This window comes from Meles meles, chromosome 18, assembly GCF_922984935.1.
Source record: "Meles meles chromosome 18, mMelMel3.1 paternal haplotype, whole genome shotgun sequence".
Taxonomy (NCBI): Eukaryota; Metazoa; Chordata; class Mammalia; order Carnivora; family Mustelidae; genus Meles; species Meles meles.
The window spans coordinates 60,223,491-60,243,084 of record NC_060083.1 but is presented as its reverse complement, the minus strand read 5'-3'; the positions used below and the strand labels follow the sequence as shown (position 1 = coordinate 60,243,084).

Here is a 19,594-nt window from a genome sequence, read left to right as displayed (position 1 = left end):
CAGGGAAGCGCCTGTGCCCATGAGAACTCCCGGGGGAGCCAGGGACACTGAAAGGCCAAGGCCTCGTGACGCGGCGTGCAGGGAGAAGTCCCAGGCTCAGAACACCAGAAAGCAGAGGGGGTCGGCCCGCGGCCGGCTCTGACGCCGAGGGGCTGAGGGAGAAGCCCGGGGCCTGGGTCTCTGAAACCGCACAGGATGCAGGGAAGATGGGGAGCTCCCGGGCTTCAGATGGCCTTCTCGGCCTTCCTGGAGCGGGGACGAATGATGAAGACAGTCACAGCCACCGAGGTACCCGGCAGATGTTTCTAGGCCTATCACGCGCAGGCGCTCATGCAATCGTCACAAGTCAGCATCAGCCCTGTTTGAAGGACGAGCGACATCAAGCGCCCGCCCCACGGCAGGGAGGTGCATCCTGGCTTCCAAGGACCCCACAGTCGGTCCCAGGCCACACTGCCTGCACCCGACACCCGCCCTGCCCCCAGCAGAACAGCAAGTGAAGTGGGTCCAGGAAAAGCCTGCAGCCCCCGACCTGGAAAGCCCTTTGTTATTCTCTCCCTACTCTCCACCTCTCACTTCTCAAGGCCCAGTTCTCAATCTTGCCTCCCACTCAAACCTCCTGACACGCCCATGGTCCCTCCTTCCAGGGCATTCGGTAGCATCTGGAGCCTGTGGCTCAGATCGGGGTGGGGTGGGGGGTGTCATCCCGCTGGCGTCTCGCCTGCTTCTTGTCTCCCCTGTGAGCAGACAGTAAGGACCCCGGTCTTTTCAGGATCTTTGTACCCTCGCAGTACGTGCCCAACGCATGGCATGTGTTCAGTGAACGCGTCCAGACCCAAGACACTTGGGATCCACCCCAAAGCATAGCTTAAAAATTTTCCCCGTTTCAGAGCTCATGAGTGCTCAAACCAGCTCCACAAAGGACCCCCTTACAATCATTCAATTTCTTTCCGAGCCCATAAACAGGTCCAGAAGCAATAATCCCATTCAGTCCAGGCAGAAAAGGAAAGCCTTCTTGGCTGTCCTTGGATTTTCAACCCTGGGGAGGATTTTTAACACCATCTGGGCTCTCCTTAATTTCAGAGCTTGGATGCTACGTAGGGGTCAGTCTGACTTCTGCAGAGCGCCCCTCCGGCACAGGGCGCACCAAGGGAACGGGGGCAAGCTCAAAATGAGGCCAAGAGGCCAGCCCGCCCCGGGCCAGGCCCCTCCAGTCCCATCGCACACAAGTGCAACAGAGGGACCCAGCCCGCCTTGGACTACTGCCAGCAGGGAAACAAACTGGAAGGGGTCCAAGCCCTCCCTGCTCCCATCCTCCAGGGTCCCGCCCCGTTAGGTAAACACAGGAGCCACGCAGGCTGCCTTTACAAGAGCTGGTTCCTACTCACCCCATAAGCCCTACTTCATCTTTCTTTTTTTAATTTACCTGGGGGGAGGGGGGAAGGCTTGAAGGAGAGGAGCCCGAGCCTGCTTTAGGCCCCCCCCCCCCCCCAGCATCCACGGAGGATGGTCTCAAAGTCTCTCCAGGAAGAGGCCAAGGACCTAAGACCTGGCAGGATCCACATGGCCCCCACCGTCCAGACCCACCAGCACGAGGTCAAGCGCAAGGAGCCCAGGGCGAGAGCCAACAGAGGTCCCTGGGCTGCCCTGGGCCAGCGATCCCAGGGAGAGGGCCGCACACAGCAGCAATGCCCACAAGCATCTCAAGTATTTGGAGCATGCTAGGGAGGCAGGGAGGCCAAGTGCCAAACCCCAGCATATGCCACCTGGAAGCCCCCATTACATCAATGCGCCCGCGCACCTCGATAGAGCTGCGCTGCGGGTGTCTGCAGGGCCGTGCTGTTTGCGGCTGTGGGGTAAAAGTTGAAATTCTAAGCCACTGACCCAGAAGGGTATTTTCAGGGAAGTTCTGAGTAACCCTCTTTGAGACAAGTTATTCTTTATTACTCATTTCAGTTCCTGAATGTGGAAAGCAGGCAACTGAGAAATGGCCCAAAGGCAGGGGGGTGGCCCGAATGGCCTCCTCAGTGCCAACTAAGTCCCATGATGCTGTCCTCTTATCAAGAAAAATCAGTTCCTGAGTCCTTGGCAGAAAACTTCATGTCCAAATAGATTACGGGGAGGGACACAGTTTGCAAGGTGAGCAAAAGAGAAGATTCCACTCATTATCTGAGAACTGAGGACACGGATCCTGCCAGGATCCCTTGGTGGGGGGCGGAGGGGAGACCACAAAGGGGAAAAAAAAGGACAAGAGATCTGGGTTACCCTTGTCTGCCCTCCCATGCTTGTGGCCTCAGTTTGCCCATCTGTGAAATGGAACTTCAGCCTGATCTGTGCGAGGGCACACAGGCCGGTGGAGTTAGGGTACCAGCACCTGTTGGGGGAGGGCCCCCAGACCCACTGGATGAACCCGGGGTACTAAGCCCGAGCCTTGCTGGACGGTCCCCTTTGGCGAACATCCTGTACTCCCGCGGGTAGAGGGGTAACAAACAGTTCACCTGAAGAAAGGATGCTGAGGCCTGGAGCACCACCAGCCCTGGAGGCTCAGCCCCAGGAAATCCTCCACGCCACCACCCCTGCAAACACACGCATCGGCACAGCGCACACCGGGAGTGGCGGCGCCTGGAGAGACCGAGAGCCAAGGGCCAGGAGGGCGAGCAGGAAGTCCGGCCGGCCTGGGGCAGCGGCCCCCAGGCGGCCCCTCCAGACACCTGAGCGAGCAGCGGCTGACGGCGGCGAGGGACCCCGGGCCAGGCCGGGAGCGGGGCCAGCGTGCGGGGTCAGAGGCCTCGAGACCCGGGACTGCCCCCCCCCCGGCCCCCGCACGGGTGGTCCCGGACGGACGCGCGGGCCCCGCGGCCTCGGAGCAAGGGGCAGCGCCGAGTCCGCCGAGGGGCTCAGCGCGCGGAGGTCCCTGGATCGGGTCCCGGGTGGCGGCTGCGCACACCGGCCCGGCGCGAACGCCCCCCGCGCGGAAGCCTGAGCGGGAGCGCGGCGGCCCGCGGCGTCCCCACCCGCCGCCCCCTCGGCTCGGGTCGGGAGGGCTCGTCCCGGGACACCGACGCCCCCGCGCACCGGCCGCGGCGCCCACCTGAGTACGACTTCTTCATGGTGCCGCCGCTCCCAGGAAAGTGTGGCGGCGAGGCCGCGGGGCGCGGGCTCCCGGGTCGCTAATCCCGGGCCGGGAGAGCGCGGGGTGGGGCGGGAGGAGGGGAGGCCCCGCCCCGGCCCCGCCCCCGCCCGTGGAGGTGCGCGCCCGGCCCCGCCCCGCGCTGCACCTGGCGCGGCCCCGCGGCCCCCGCCCTGCACGCGGTCCCGGCAGCCCGTCGGCGGGTGGAGGCACCCTCGGCCCGCGCCGCCCGCCCCCACCCCCAGTGCGAAGGGCCGGTCGGGGCCGTCGCAGCTCCGGCCCTGCCCCGAGTCCCCGCGCCGGGGGCCCAGGTGGCCGCGGGGGCGAGGCGGTGCCCGGCGGGCCAGCGCGGGGGGCACAGCCGGCCTCCCGCTTCGTTGCCCGGGGCAGGGCAGAGTGGGCCGGGTACCCGTCTATCTAGTAGTCAAAGGAACAGACAGCCTCGACTCCTCCGAGGAACGCGGCCTCGGTTTCTGCGTCTGTAAAATGGGCGCGTGTGTCCGCGCACGTCTGTCGCGTCTGAGAAGCCTTTATCCGGTCTGAAGAGCAGACGCCGGGACACGCAGCGCTCCAGCCCGTGCAGGACAGGCCGCGAGGACCGCGCGTTCCCTGCAAAAGTTGGACAGAAGAATTCTCTCTGCTTTTGTATCCTTGCGGGACTTTCGTAATAAAACTTTCTTTTTTTTTTTTTTTTTTAACGTACGTAGGGGAAAGTGTTGCACTTTGTCTAGAGGGTGATGCCAAAGCAAGGTTTTAAAGAATGAGTAGGAATCTGCCAGGGAGCCAAGGTCGGGGAGGCGCGCTGTTCCAGGCAGAGGGAAGGGCGCGGCGGAGCCGGAGGCGCCTGGATCACAAACTCACCCAGGCGCGCCGGGCCCACCCTTCCAGGTTTGCCAGCCCGGGCCCCAAGGTGAAGACCGGAGCGGGGGAGGAGATGCACGCAAACTCTCCGTAAGGTCTCAACGCTGCCGGCTCCTGGCCGCCTTCCCAAACAGCCCACAGGAGAAAGTATGCTTAGCGTCACCAACGCTCTCTTCCCCTCTCCTTTACGTTCCATGGGGGTCCAAGAAGCATTTCTATTTCCTGCCAGACGGTGGGAAGCTCGTGTGAGAACTCGGGTCTGGGTGGGTGAGTCCTTCCCAGCTGCTCCCCTCCTTAAGAAATCTGTCCAGCCAGGCGACCCTCCCCAAGCCCTCATTAGAGCCGACTGGAGAGAGTGGACCCCGGACTCTTGCCCCCGCCAAGCTCCCACTCCTTATCTAGGGATGGGAGGCTGAGGCAGGGCTGGGGTGTGAGGGAGGGGAGCAGCCCCAGGCCGGGGCGTATGGAGGGATGAGCAGCAGCTGTCGCACACCGCACACGCCGCCCCCCGATCGTCGCTTGCGCCAGCACAACACCCCTCGTTACCACGTGTGCAAATTCCACTCTGGTCCAGCTTCATTCGGATTCAGCCCCTATGCACGATACGACCCCGACACTGACGCCTCTGGTTCCCAGAGCCCAAGGACCTCTCAGGGGTCTGTCGAATTGTTGGCTTGGTTCATTTTACTTAGCGATGCCCGGACGCGCCTCCATCCTCGGGACAGATGGATCCTGGAGTCAGGCAGGACCTTCGAGAGTCTGTCGCGCCGGCCCCTCTCTCGACACTCACCTTCCTGCCTGCGGGTCATCATTCACATGGACCTGGGCACCCAGGAACCAGGAACACCTGCGTTGTAGAGCTACTGGACATCTAACAGTCCCCAGACTCCGAAGTTAGGATGAGGGGGAGGGAGGAGCAGTGAGGTGTTCTCGACACAGGCATGATGTTCGAGGTGCATGAAGGTTAATTGTTCAAGCACAGCAATTTTCTTTTCATTCTTTTGATGTACAGCTCTCTGATAAAACGTATAACAAAATCACCTGCCTTACTAGAGTATACCGAACTTCCTCGTGGCTCAAGACCATCTTAAATGACACCTTTAACAGTTACTAACTCATATACGGCTATGCGGCTTCTTCGAGAAACGTCCCCAGACCACGGTGCCTGCCGCCCTCTAGAAATTCTTTCTCAACACTTGGCTCCTATGTCTCGCAGGGTGTGGCTTGTGACAAGCCACAGGACTCTGAGTCCCAGTTTCTCCCCCTATAAATGTAATGACAGTATCTTATGTAGCTTGCGAAGCAGATGGATTGATTAGAAAAGCAACGTAAAGGGGTGCCCTGGGGGCTAAGTGGATTAAGAGGCCGACTCTTGATTTCAGCTTAGATCATGATCTCAGTGGCCTGAGATTGAGCCCTGTGTCGGGCTCCACGCTGGGCTGGGAGCCCACTTAAGAGTCTCCCTTTCGGGGCGCCTGTATGGCTCAGTGGGTTAAAGCCTCTGCCTTCAGCTCAGGTCATGATCCCAGGGTCCTGGGATCACGCCCCGCATCAGGGTCTTTGCTCAGCAGGGAACCTGCTTCTTCCTCTCTCTCTGCCTGCCTCTCTGCCTACTTGTGATCTCCCTCTGTCAAATAAATAAAAATTTTGGGAAAAAAAAAAGAGTCTCCCTTTCCCTCTGCCCCTCCCACATAAAAAAATAAAAGAATATCTTATTTATATAAAGTGCCTCACTTGCTACTGTCACTAAACCTCAAATGTGCGGCACTGGCTGGGAGTGGGCAGTGGGCAGAAGCCTGAGAGCCTTGCAGGAGGTTGGAGAGACCCTGGGGGAGTAAAGAAAGTGCTACTGGGGGCGCCTGGGTGGCTCAGTTGGTCTGTTTTTAGCTCAGGTCATGATCACAAGGTCCTGGGATCGAGTCCTGCATTGGGCTCCCTGCTCAGTTGGGAATCTGCTTCCCCCCAACCCCGCCTCTCCCCCTCCCACTCATACATGCTCTCTCTCTCAATAAATAAAATCTTTACAGAAAAAAGGAGTGCTATTGCCCCCTGGGGGACAGGAAGTCTTCACCAAGTGGTGGCAGAAAGCGGAGCGAAGCCGGTGCCTGCAGTGGTGGAGAAAACAGACGCAAGTGTGCTCGTGAACTTGACGATCTAGCTAAGGGGCTTTCCGGGTGCAGGCAGAAGTCTCGGCCTATAATAAAATGAAAAAGGAGAAGGACGAACTAAGAGCAAACGATTTGTTTCCAGTGGAACTGGGAGGGAATGGGAAAAGCCAGAACCGTGTCTGCAGCCAATGAAAGGTCTGCAGAGTAGGAAAGGGCCTCAGAACAAACCAGTCCAGACGGGAAGGTCAGATCCTCAGGGAAGGCCTCGGGAAAAATGTAAAGGTGCTTCCTAACCGCTTCCCGCTACAGAGGCACTCGGAGGTTCTCGCCTTGGCAGACCCTCTCTTAAAGAGATGGTCTTCCGCGGGCTTTCTCCCACCGCATCCCCACAGGAGGACAGGGACAGGCGTATCTAAGCGGCACTAAGGGAAGGCAGCCGTCTCCATGGCACTCTGAAAAGTCTCCATGAGTCTGACTCCACTCTAGGACATTCTGGAAGAGACAGAACGATAGAGACGGTAATCAGGGGCAGCCACGGGGTAGGCGGGAGGGGATGGGGATGCAGGTGGACCACAGGGGATTTTTAGGGCCGTGAGACTAGTGCGTGCGATGCTGCCGTGGGCTGTCCTCGTCATCCTGCGCTTGTCCAAACCCACGCAGAGCGTAACAAGGAGGCCTAATGGGAACTGCGGCCTTTGGGTGCTAACCGTGTTGGCTCAACAGTTGTAACACAGGTGATGAGGGGATGCTGGGGGCGCGGTGGGGGCAGGGCGGGGCCATGGGAACGCTCTGTGCCTTCTGCTCCCCTTTTCTCGAACCTAAAACAACTCTTTACACACAAAGTCTGTTCATTTTTTTTTTTAAGTTTTGTGGCTGGGGTGTTTAATGCAAGGAGCCAATTTTAAATGAACATACAGACAGCCCCCAAGCTTTTAAAGGAATTAGGCTTGGACTAGACGGGGATAAAGACCGGGCAAAATGAAAAGAGGCCTTCGGATTCTCAGCCTTTTAGAGGAAGAAGGTGCGGGAAGCTATTCAGTTGCAAACTCTGCTTTCTGAGGAAGGAGGAAGCGTGACTCAGAGAACAGCCTCAGGTAGGGGAGCCCTGGAGGAGCCCCCCCCCAGTCCCATCCCACCAGGTGGCCTGAGTGACTGGACTGAATCCTGCACCTGGAGTCTGGCCCACAGCACGTGGAGCAGACGTCCGGGAGACATCTTGGGGGTGGGCAAGCGTACTTGGCATGTGGGAGCACACGAGCTGCTGTGGCCCAAGGTCGGGCTGTGTCCGAGAGTACTTCCCCCAAACCGGCCACAGTACTATCTCCGTCCCCGTTGCACACTGTGACCTTGCGTTCCTCCCTGAGTCCCTTACCGTCTGAACGTGGGAGGGCTTGTTGTTGCATCATAACCCTTGAACTTGAGCCACTCCAGACTTCCGTGAGATGCAGAAACCAAGGCACATGGGAGAGTACGGGTCAACTGCTCGTGCAAACACATCGTCCCAAACTTAGTGGCTTAAAATGGCACATGTTTAACATCCCGTGGATTCTGTGCGTCAGGACTGGGTGCGTGGCTTGGCTGGGCTCTGGGCTCCGGAGGGTCTCACAGATGGCTGTCAAGGGGCTGACTGGGGGGAGGGGGGTCTCCTCTAAAGGTTCCGCTAGGAAAGGATCCCTCTCCAAGTTCATGGGATGGTGGCCAGAACTGAGCTCCTTGGAGGCTCTTGGAAGGTCTCTGTTTGGCACCAGCTGGTGCCACCTTGATACATGGGACTCCCCGACACAGCAACTTGTCCATCAGCGGAAGACAGTCTGCAGGGAAGACGGAAACGGTGATCTCGTACTCTGATCACAGAGGTGGCTGTCCTGAATACCGGGAGGGAGACAGATGTCGTGGGGACCATCACAGAAGCAGCCTGCCCCAAGAAGGCCACGAGGAGAGATCTGGTCGGCAGACCTGGTCTCTGGGTCTTCCCAGCTCAGGTCCCACGGGGTGAGCCTTTGCGTGCCCCCCTCGCAGCACCTCCCACGTCATCCACGGGCCTGAGACCTCCAGCTCCAGCCACCGCCCATGCTAGCCGCCTCTGCTTCCAAACCCACCCCCCTGCTCACCTTTTCTTCTCTGCCTCCTGTCAGCGTCTTGCCAGTCCTTTCCCTGGACATCCCACCCAGGTTTCCAGGCCTGAGGAGCCAGTCTCGGTTCTGATAAGCCATCCAGGGGGATCACTCTTGTCGTCTGTCCTGAGGGGATCCTGGTCACACCAGGAGGGTGGCTAGCTCTGCTTCTTCAGCTCAGCTCAGCATATCTGCCGCTGACTCTTCTCTTGTGCCATCCCTGAGCTTGAACTTGTCAGATGACGGAGGCCCTGCCGCACGGGCAGGATTTACGGTCAAGGCGTGGCTATTCTGACACTAGCGTGTGCAACGTGGGAGTGTCCCCTGCTCGCACCTGTCCGGAAAGCACTGTGGCAAACGCGTGTCAGGAGCTTTGTCCTCTTAACTACGTTGTTTTTTCGTTGGCTGATTCAACATATAGTTCTTGATTACTCATTATGGCCCCTTCCCTCTAATGCTTCAAGCTGGGTCGGGAAAACAGACATTAACCAAACCAACACAGAAGATGATGCAATCAGAGCAGACACTGAAAGCTTCACATGTGGTCTGGGGTCAGGGAGGGCTTCTTGTCGGAGGGGAGACTGGGCTGAGATCAGAAAGATGAGCAAGGATTAACCAGGAGCAATGGAGGGTAAGGAGATGACAGGCAGAGAACAGCTTGTGCAAAGGTCCTGCGGTGGGCAGAAATGTGGTCCTTGCAAGGAACTGGAGGAGGATGCGGGAGACTTGAGCCCAGAGAAGCTGGGAAAATGGTGGAGGAAGCAGGCCTTACAGGCACATTCACAACTTGGACCTTTATCCTAAACAAGAATGGGAGGTCATGGGACAGTTCCAAGAATGGAGGAGCAGGGCTGGCGTGAGCAAACTGGCACTCTGAACCAGCAGCTCTGGATGGACTACAAGTGACAGGAGGGGGCCAGAGTCCAGGGGAGCCTAAGGCAGTGTCCTAGGCGAGGACGATGATGGGGGCAGGGGAGGGGGATGGCAAGACTCAAAGAGAGAAACTGCAGAGTATCAGAAAGGAGCCCCGGATGTAAAGTCACCTGGGCCTGGGGATGGGCTCATCAGGACGGCTGAGAGAGAGAAAAGAGAGACGGAGGACAGGCTGGGCTTCAGGCATGTTGTGTTGGGGAGGCTTTCAAGCATCCAAGGGGAGCCGTCAGCTGGGCAGCGGTGTCTGTGTCTGGGCCTCAGAGGCGGGTCCCTGCTGTCACGATCCCTCCCAGAGTCCGCTGGATGGTGGGAGGGGAACAGACAGACACACGGACAACAGGTGCACGCTGGACCTTCTCAGCAGCTGCCGGCAGTGCAGGCAGTTAAAGCCGGTATTCGGTAACAGCTTTAGTGTTCGAGAAGCCCCAGCCCCCTTCTTTGGTGGAGGAGCACACACAGCCTCGGTAAGACTCCAGAAAAGTTTTGGCACTATAGATAGGGGTGTTGGTCGCACACCGTGAAAGCCATCGACTTGCTCCCCTTACGTGGCTATTTTATGTGATTTTCATCTCAATACGTTATTTTTAAGAAATGATGGTCACGGGCTGGGCTCAGTCGTTGGAGGGGAGCATGCGACTCTTGATCTCGGGGTCATGAGGTCGAGCCCTAAGTTGGGCACAGACTTTACTAAAAAACGAAAAGAAGGCTTCAGTGGCCGTAGGTACACAGGGGTCTTGTCTAGAAAACAGAAACGTGATGCGCACAGTAGGAAAAAAACACAGGAAGTGCGGCACCGGAGGCGAACAGCAGTCCCCACCCATCGCGGGATTATGGGTAACTTGGTTTCTTCTTGTATTTTTCTGTGTTTTCCATGATAAAGGCACTTTGCTCTCCTCATCTGAGAAAACAGCCATCCACGCCGTGGGCGCACATAAGGACAGGCTCGTGTCAATGGGTATCCTCCGCTGTGTCCACAGACACCTGTCTTTGAGGTCGGCGTTGGTACACTTTCCCAGCTTTGCCTGACTTTCCAAGCTTTTACACTCAAACTCATCATTATCAGGACCTCAAGCAAGGTTTTCTCTACCTCGAGGCAATCTGGACGGCCGACTTTCCCAAAGCGACTTTAACCTTCATTTCCAGGGAGGTTTTCTCACGAGCCCATTCTGCAGAACATGGGACACGGAGTCCGAGGTCACCCAGGGCCCCCACGCTGGGATTTCCCTCCCCACGAAGCACGGCTCCTCCCGAAGCCGCGGAAGCCAGCGCTGGGCCCGCAGGTCCTGAGTCCGAATCGGCCACTCCTCCAGGTCGGGCCGCAAACAGCAACTGAGGCTCCGCGAGGTAGATCCGTCCTGGACCCGGGCCCAGCCATCCCTCAGAGAAGGCGCTTCCCTCCTCACCGGCAGCCCAAGGAAGGGGGACCCTTCTGGAAGACTGACCTGACACCACGGACCCAAATGACGCCTCCACTTCCTGCCCCTCTCTCGGGACCCATTCTCGGGGCGCCAGGGAGCAGCCGCTGCCCGTCCCCGGGACACATTCCACGATGCTCTTGGGGCTTCTCATTATATGGAGAAGGGCTCTGAGGTCACTAAGCGTCCACACTTATATCAAACAAAACTAACAGGGCAGCATTTTGCTGTAGGACTTTTCAGAGCCTGTAATGTGCTCGTGGATGTTGGGAGGCTCCGACCAGAGTTACAGTACATAGCGTTACCCAAACTGAGGACACCAGGACTCTTGTTACGAGTGCCTTGCAGGTTCCCTGGGACATGCTCTGGGAAAGGATGCTCATGGGAGGGCCACCCATCAGCCAGGGGAGTCACCAGACTCCGACTTGAAGGCTCGTTGACCCTGGGCCTGCTCTCCTTTGCCCTTGTCATTTCCTGCAGGCCTTGCCTGCTCCTCCTCTCCCCGCCACTGCCCTCCAGGAGGAGGAGCCAGGATGAGCTTTCCGATGGGAAAACCTCCAGGCCCAGCGGCGAGACAGGCACCGCACCCGTGCTTCTGGCTGGGAGTGGGGGTGGAGGTAACGGGAATCCCCAGCAAGGTGGACAGGAAAGCCGGAGGCAAGCCCGCCTTCAGAGCTCAGCCCTCTACTGGCCCAGGAGCACAGCCCACCTCTGTGCCTCTGCTCACGCCCCCCTGTGCCCCCAGCACGCCCTGGGGCCTCAGCACCCCCGGAGTTCCTCCTCCTCCTTCTTCACGGGGCGGGAGGAAGTGAGGGGAGACGCCAGATTCATCTCTGTCCCCTGGCATCGCCCGGTGAGCTTTCGGAGCTCCCCACCAGGCCCTGGGCCAGGCCCATTCGACCAGGAGGTCTGGCGGTGGAGCTTTCCCAAGTGCTCCCTGGGCTCAAGCCACCAGCCTGCTGCAGGGAAACCCGGGGGCCTGGGTGGACATCCCAGAGCTCCACACGTCACCCAGATGGGCCCTTGCAGGAGCGAAGTCTGTGCTTCCGTTTCCTCCCCCATCCCATGGCGAGAACAACGCCTGCCCCGGGCTGTGGTGGGGCCTGTCCCCAGGTGGATGGTGAGTGAGTGAGGGCAGGAGCAGCCTTCTCTCCTCCGGTGCCATAAACATGGGACCGCGGAGCCCCACGCGGGACACGCCGGGCAGAGAAAAGCCGGGTGTCTCCACTTCTCACAAGAGCCATCATGTCACAGTTCTCCAAAGTAAGTGAATCTTAATTTGCTCTCATTAAAAGGGCCAGGCAGGGGCTGCGGTGCAGGTGTCGCGGGTCGCAGAGATGGGGGAGGGAAGGGCGGGCACCCCCCCCCCCCCCCGCGCGCTCTGGGCACAGCCCTTGTGCTCTGCGGGTGTCCCTCGGTCAAGTTGCAGGGCCGAACACAGAACACCCCGTGAGATTTGAACCTCCAGGTGAGCCCCAAATAATTTCTGTAGTATGACTACATCCCATGTAGTTTTAAAGACATGAAGGCATACTTGAAAAAAAAATTATTGTTTATCTGAAATTAGCATGTACCTGGGCATCCTGTACTTCTACTTGCTAAATCTGGAAACTCGGGCCTCAGCCCCCGGACCTAGGCTGGCAGTCCTGGAGAGGAGCTTTGACCATCCCCCAATCGGGGGTTCCCAGACACCAGGCTGGGGGCTGGGGCCGTCGGAAGCAAAACGAGACAAATAAGAACAATGCAGAGATGTGGGTTTCTTGTTTTTGTTTGCTTTTTTTTTCTTCTTTTGTAAAAGCCTAAGATGTTCAAAGGACTGGTATTTCTTCTGAAATTTTCCTTTCCTGTGTAGATGCTCCGCTCCCCTCCCCTGCCCAGCCGCGGCCCGGACCTCTCAGATCTATTCCCTGAGGCCTGGCTGTGCCCTCCCTGTTACTGCTCTTCCTAGCTGGGAACCTTGGAAAAAGCACTTAACCTCTCTGCTCTTTCATTTCCTTACCCACGGAATGGAGACCGTGACCCTCCCGAGGCCACAGGCTTGCCCAGGATTGGATGGAGAACACCCCGCTACGTCCTGCGCAGACGCTCATCATGTGATCACGTAGGATGCGTGCACTTTGCCGTGTCATGCTGTAATTCAATAAAATAATTTCTGAAAAAGTTAAGTTCAATTAGCAAAGAGGCTTCCAACAGAAAGAAGCTTACCCCATTTATCTTACAAGGAGATATTATTGCCTCCAACTTTGAAATGGGAACACTAATTTATTATCTGTCGCCTGCACGCAGCTGGCAGGGTCCGCCCCATGGAAGGGGAAAATGTGCAGCTGAGCTCCCATTTGGGTCATCTTGATGTGGTTTTATTTTTAAAAGTGAACCTCCAAACCCATTACATTCCAGGAAACTGAAAATTTACACTGGTTTTCTATTTTTATGGATTTACAGTAAAAGGAAATATTTAAAGCTTAAAAAAGTAGATGGCACTTCAAATTCAATTTTCCAAGTCATCTCATATAGCGAAGGCATAAACGTAAAAAGAGAAACTTAAGAGACATCGCCAGAAGAAAAACCTAAGATCACCATCACCAAGGAACAGACACTGAAAAGGAGGCAGGGGATGGGTCAGGGCTCCCAGCTGTGTGCCTGGAGAAGTGGAAAGGAGTAACCATAGTTTCTGAGCCATGACACCCACGGACTCAGCAGCTGGATCCCCAACATCCCCCCAGGAAATGGGCACAACACATGGCTTCATTGTTCTGCACTGGGGTGGAGGCAGCTGAACAATGGGGGATGGCTGGGGAGGGGAAGAGATTGGAGAGACAGAAGCATCGGCTCGAGATGAACCTACAAATCTGATCCCCAAGACATGCACAAAGCTAATGCTGATAAAGACAATCAAGAAGATCGACCGTGCAGATATAAAATTCCTCCCAGTGAAGTGGAAATAATAGAGGAATCTGAAAATGACCTGAGCCGAAATCACGAGTCTGATGCTTAACCAACTGAGCCACCCAGACGCCTCTGAAAATGATTTTTAAATGAAGTGTTTAGGAACATCAAAGAAACATCAAAGAAGACAAAAAATTATGAAAGCAAAACCAGCTTAAATGAAACAGAACCAAACGGTCATGATAAAGAATCAACTGGCCATCCTGGAAATGAGAAGTAGGAAAGTTAAAGCTCGACAGACAGGACGTATGTTTTGGACACACTGAGGAATGAGGTAGTTGGAAGACATCATGGAGAACGTGACCCAGAAATAGACAAATGAAACAGATAAGAACAAGAAGTTACAGGCAAGAAATGCAGGAGCACAGAGCAGAAGTTCCAGAATACATCTCACAGGGGTTCAGAGGAAGAGAATGGAAGGAAGGATACAAAAAATCATGTTCTAAAACATAACTGCTGAAAGCTCTTAAAAACTAAAAAAGAAACGTGCTGTACCAGATAAATAAATACCCATTCATAATTAGAGACGCCTTGGCAAACCTGCAGCCCATCCGAGGACACGGAGAAAAGTCTGGAATGCTATCAGAGACAAAAAGATCATCCACAGAGAAATGGGACTTCAGCAGGTTTCTTGCAGTCTGGAGCAATCCATCCAAGGGCTGCAGGAACCCAGCTCCCATCCCAGAATCCTAGAGCCCACTAAGCTCTTACTCAGCGGTGAGAACAAAGCCCATTTTCAACATGCAGACTCTAAGGAGAGAGTTCCCTAGCCACAAACCATCCCTGGAAATTTACCGAAGGGTGAACTTCGGCAAGAAGGAAAGTCAAGCCAGGAGGGAAGAGAAGGCAGCGAGAAACGAGGGTGAACCCAGAAACTATGTCAGTTAACTTAATTGCGATCGATAATGAAAATCCAGTAGCTGATTCAGTGTGTTAAAGAGCGGGACTGAAATTCTCCAAGTAAGAATGAAGCTGGGGCGGGTGGTGAGGGATTATGTTCAGTGGGAAGCTCAAGCTCAAGCTCCCAGAGGAGGAGAGAAATACCGAGCAACTTTCAACTTCACTGTAAAAACTTATAGTTAGGGACGCCGGGGCGGCTCAGTGGGTGAAGCGTCTGCCGGTTCGTGATCCCAGAGTCCTGGGATAGAGCCCCCTGTTGGGCTCCTGGCTCCCTGCTTCTCTCTCTCTCTCTGCCCACCGCTCCCCCTGCTCGTGGATGTGTTCTTGGTCTCTCTCTCTCTCTGTCAAATGAATAAAATCTTTTAAAAAATTTTTTTAAATAAAAAAAATCTCAAAAAAGAGAGAGAAAGAAAGAATGCGGAAACCCTTCTCAATCCAACCGAAGAGAGGAAGAGGAGACAGACATGGTAAATAAAACCATGAAATGGAACGGCCGAGGAAAGCCCAACAGCCAGTCCTGCAGCATGATGTGAACAGGAAGGTTAGCACACACGATTCTGGGCGCTGCTTACCAACATGTAAAAGTACAAACATATAAATGCGAAGACGTTAGGACAAGAGTTAGCTCTGGGGAAGGAGGAAGAATGGGGTCCCAGGGGATACAGAGGGGCCTTCGATTTCACGTTGTAGCATCGTGTTGTTAACACTTACGGGGAGAGAGGGAAGGAGGGTGTGACTCCCATGTGACCGATGCTCACCTCTGCTGGTGCTAGGCCGTGCCGCAGGCTGTCTGCTGCATGGCTCTCCATTTTTCTGATGCTTGACATAGTTCGTCTTTTTTTTAAGATTCCTCTATTTGAGAGAGAGAGAGTTGGGGGGAGGGGCAGAGGGAGAGAAATCCTCTAGCAGGCTCCCCACTGAGCGCAGAGCCCCACGCCGCGCCTGATCCCACGACCCCGAGATCATGACCCAAGCCAAAATCAAGAGTCAGACATTTAACCAACTGAGCCGCCCAGGTGCCCTGAAGATTTCATCTTTCCGGTATACATTCAGGGGCCCCGAAATATACCCTCTTCCTTGAGTCCTACCTGCGCGATTCTGCGACTCTGTCAGGCTCCATCCAGTCTGGGGCCCAGGGGGCCAGTGTCCTTCCTGTCACGGCTCTCAGGAAGGGGCTTCCAGCCAGTGAGTGAAAAGTCGGGAAGACGGAATTGGGAACCACACACAGGAAGCCCACGTCTAAAAGGACCACAAAGACAGACCCCGCAGGATTCGCCTACTCTGACGTCCCTAGAGCAGTCAGATTCCTTGAGACAGCAGCGGGGTGCCGGGGCTTGAGGTTCATGTGTCATGGGGACGGAATTTCAGTTCGGCAGGATGGAAGAGCTCTGGAAACAGACGGCGGGGACAGCGAGACAACAGGGTCAGTGCCCCGGGCCAGGATGCCGAGAAGGGGCTACTGTGGTAAATTTCACATTATGTGTATTTTACCACAATAGAATAAAAGGACCCCGACTCACCGTCCAGCCCTGGGAGCACTCGGAGCTGGCCAGCACCGTCCTCCCCCCACACCAGCTTCCGGGGCTCCCAGGACGTCCCGCAGACTCGCCGGCAGCAGGTCAGGACCTGCGCCCGGGGGTGGGTGCTCCTGGATAGAGAGAGACGGTGGCGGCAGCTGTGTGCAGTGATGGCTCGTTTTCCTAAATGCCCATTTAACGTTAAAAGAGCTGAGATCTGCTTGTCCCCCCCCACTCCCGAGATCACCCTGGGCCTCCCCTCCCCGCCCCCGGGCGGCCCCTTCCAGCCCCCGGACAAACCCGGTCGCTACAGAAGGACCAACCCAGGCAATCCTGTAACTGGACTAAATCGCCTCGCACCATCCCCCAAGGAGGAACATTCCAACAGCCCCGAGAGACCACCAGGGCTGCCAAAGGGCCCCTGCATGGGGCAGATTTTGCAAGACCTTAGTTCACACATCTTCTCCCTGTATTTCCCCAGGCCCCGATTCTAAGGCGTCAGGGATTTGGGGCAGGGCGTGACGTGGACAGAAGACGGCATCCTTTCCTGCCTTTCAAGAAGAGTTCCTCTGGCTCTGGGTAGGGGGAGCGGCAGGCAGAAGGAGAGGGAGAAGCAGGCTCCTCAAGAAGCAGGGAGCCCAACGAGGCGTGTGATCCCAGGACCCTGGGATCATGACCTGCCCCTGTGGTCTCTCTGCACTGATTCACTGCAGCCTCATCACAATCCCATCCACAGGTGAGGAACATAAGCACAGAGAGGTGAAGTCACCTGGGGAAGGTCACACAGCCGCTCAGTGGGTGAGCCTCAACTCCATCCCAGGCTCTCCAGCAGCCCTCTACTGGACTGTTCTGCATGGCTATGTCCAGCACCCTCCCGGAAACGTGCAGGGTTCCTCCCAAACCCCAGAGCATCAGGGAGAGCCCGCGGGATGTGCTGGAACCCAGTCACAGGGAGCCTGCTGCTCCTGACTCGGGTCGGGGGAGGGAACGAAGGTACAGTTACTCTGCCTGGCTCTCTGCGTTTGAAGACTTACTCACAGGCCAGGCTTCCTGGAAATCGGTCCCTGGGCACCTCACCTCAGGGCACAGGCCCCAGTAGCTCACATCACGGCCCCAGGCCGGGCAGCACGCTGAACTGTCTAGCCAGCCAGCGGTGACTCAGCCCTCGGAAATTACAGGCTTCCGTGGAACGGTGGGTGCCTGTCGGGGAAGGCCGCCCGTGTTGAAGGGGGCGAGCAGGGCCGAGCTAGCAACAAAGCCGGCGGCCTGGGGGTGGGAGCAGGGTCTGTGCCTGGGGAGCCACAGACAGGCCCCAGCAGGAAAGATGCGGTGGGGCAGGATCAACCCTCCTGGCCCGGTCAGGTGCCGCCTGAGAGAGAGAGAGAGACTGAGAGGGACCGGCCCTGTGCAAACAGGCAGGTGTCGGAAACCTTCCAGGGCTCTGCCTCGCTGCAGCTGGGGCAGGACTGGACAAGGGGCTCACGTCGTCCTGGGCCCCCCAGCGCTTCCCAGGGCCCGTCCGGTCCAACTCGCCTGTGTGTGACCCAGGCATCCCACTCCCCCCTTCCTCGCAGCACACGGTGGGGCGCAGAAAGGCAATTTCTATGGAAAGTAACGGAATAGGAAGGGAAAGAATTAGACCCTTTCTTCTTGCCCTCATCCCCCAAGGGCTGCCCCAGCAGAGGGGTGAGAAGGCAGGGGTAGGGGTGTGTAGAGGGCGCGGATGGGTTCCTCCAGAACTGGGACGTGCACTGAGCTCCGTCCAAATCTCCTAGGCCTCCAGCTTACGGCGGGAAGACAGCGACCTATGATGCCCATAGCGCGCCTGGAGGGGTGCTGTCCCCACCCCATTTGCTGCTGAACGAGGCTCAGCAGCCAGGCCGGAGGGAACAGCGGTCTGGGCGGGAGAGGAAGGAGCTTCTGTCTCAGGCGGCCACTCAGAAAGGCCAGCACGTCCATCCCCACAAACCCCTCCAGTCGCTGGGGAGACCGGCTGTGGGGGGTGGGGTGTGTCTTCCAGGTGTCTCTGCTGGGCCTTCTCCCCTCCCCCGTCTCTTGGCAGCTGTAGCTGGGCCGCAGTCGGCTGTCTGTCCGTCCCCAGCCAACAGTGGAGAGCAGACGCGCGGCGGTCCCTCTGGATGCCGTGGGGACGGCCGCTCCTGAGCTCCCCGGCTGCGGGGCTGTGACGGGAGCTGACCTGCCGTCCAGCCCGGACCTCATGACTGGCGTGACGCACTCACCCTGCTGTTCACAGGGGCCTGTGGTCACCACTTCCTTCGAACAGACCCTCCGTCACTCAGTCTTCATATCGAGGGACTTCGAGTCTAGAAAAGACAGCGTGGATGTGTCTCTTTCCGCCCTCTCTGCTAAGAACTCTACACGCCCTAGCGGTGATACCAGAGGCAACCAGAGATACCAGAGCAGAAGGAGACGCTAAGGTGGCCGGGACCCCGAGACCGATCAGGAACAATTAGCCGCAGGCGTCGTAGGACCTCCTGCCTGCACCGCGCCCCAGACCCAGACACGTGCTTCCCAAGCCCCAACCCAGCAACAGAAGGCCGCCAAGTAGGCTCATTCTGTCCTGGGCCCAGGGAGAGGCTCCCAAAACGGCAGGCCTGCCAGGCAGAACCAGCCCGGGAAGGGACTGGGAACCCCCAACCTTATTTGGCCAGGCAAGGGTTTCCCTTACTCACCCAGAGACACCCAGTGCCCAGGAAAGGCCCCCCCCACCAGAAGCACGGGCCCAGGGGTGCTCTCAGTCCCCGCAAGCCGGAGGTCCCCTCCCACCGAGCGGCACCGGGCGGGCGGGCGGCCCTGTGTCCCCGCTCAACCCTGGCTGTGAATCAGCCCCGGTGCTGGAAGCGCGGCCCACTGAGGTGCCGCAGGAACCACAGCGGTGAACCGTCCGCCTTCAGTCCGGCCCAAGTCCCCTTCAGGAGCGACGGGGGAAAAGACACCCTGTGATGGGGGAGACGAGAGGAATTCTGGCGAGCAGGCATACCCAGGAAGAATGGCTTAGAGGAAGTTCTTCCAACAGGAAGGAAATAATAAAAGAAGGTATCTTGAGTCTCAGGAAGGAATCAGGGATGATGGAAAGAGCAGAAACGCGCTTCGGGACAACAGACGTCCCTCCTCGGGAGGCTTCCGAAGCGGATGTGGTGGGAGGTTAGGGCTGCCCCGTATCCGACACTGAAGAGGGGAGGGTAACGGGCCCCACGGGCGGAGTTGCGTAAGTTTCCACCCGAAATGCTAAGGCACCCGTGTCGGCCCTGGACGGTTCGCCGTGTGGCAGACCATGCCCACGTGTGTGCGGAAATGCACACAAAACCTCAGAAACACCATAAAACCTCAACACGGGGTCCTAAAATATTGCCACGGGTGGGCCAGGAAAGAGAAGGACGGAGAACCCGATGCCCAGAAAACACAACAAAAACCCTCACACACTCAAACGGCGGCCTGCGGCCTTCAACGGGTGTGCGGTCTCGAACCACTCATGAAAGGCAGAGACCGTGGATCAGAGGGAAAACGCGGGACCGGCCAGACGCCGCTCACAGCTGCTCTTCAAGCCCGGTGAGCCTGGCGACCGGAAGTAAGAATGGGAAAAAGACACGCTGTGCCAACGATATATTTTTTTTTAAAGCACACGTGGCTGTATTCACATGAAATAAAGTGG

At 57.3% G+C, this 19,594-nt stretch overlaps 1 protein-coding gene across 1 annotated transcript in view; it reads right to left on the bottom strand.

Annotated features, from left to right (window-relative positions):
* The window catches only part of SEPTIN9 (septin 9), a 147,555-nt gene extending 144,372 nt beyond the window's left edge, over positions 1-3,183 (bottom strand). The window contains exon 1 of the mRNA XM_045985287.1: positions 3,089-3,183. Coding sequence (XP_045841243.1) covers positions 3,089-3,107 — 19 coding nt within the window. The 5' untranslated portion in view covers positions 3,108-3,183. The remainder of the gene's footprint in view (positions 1-3,088) is intronic.
* Positions 3,184-19,594: the final 16,411 nt, after the last annotated feature.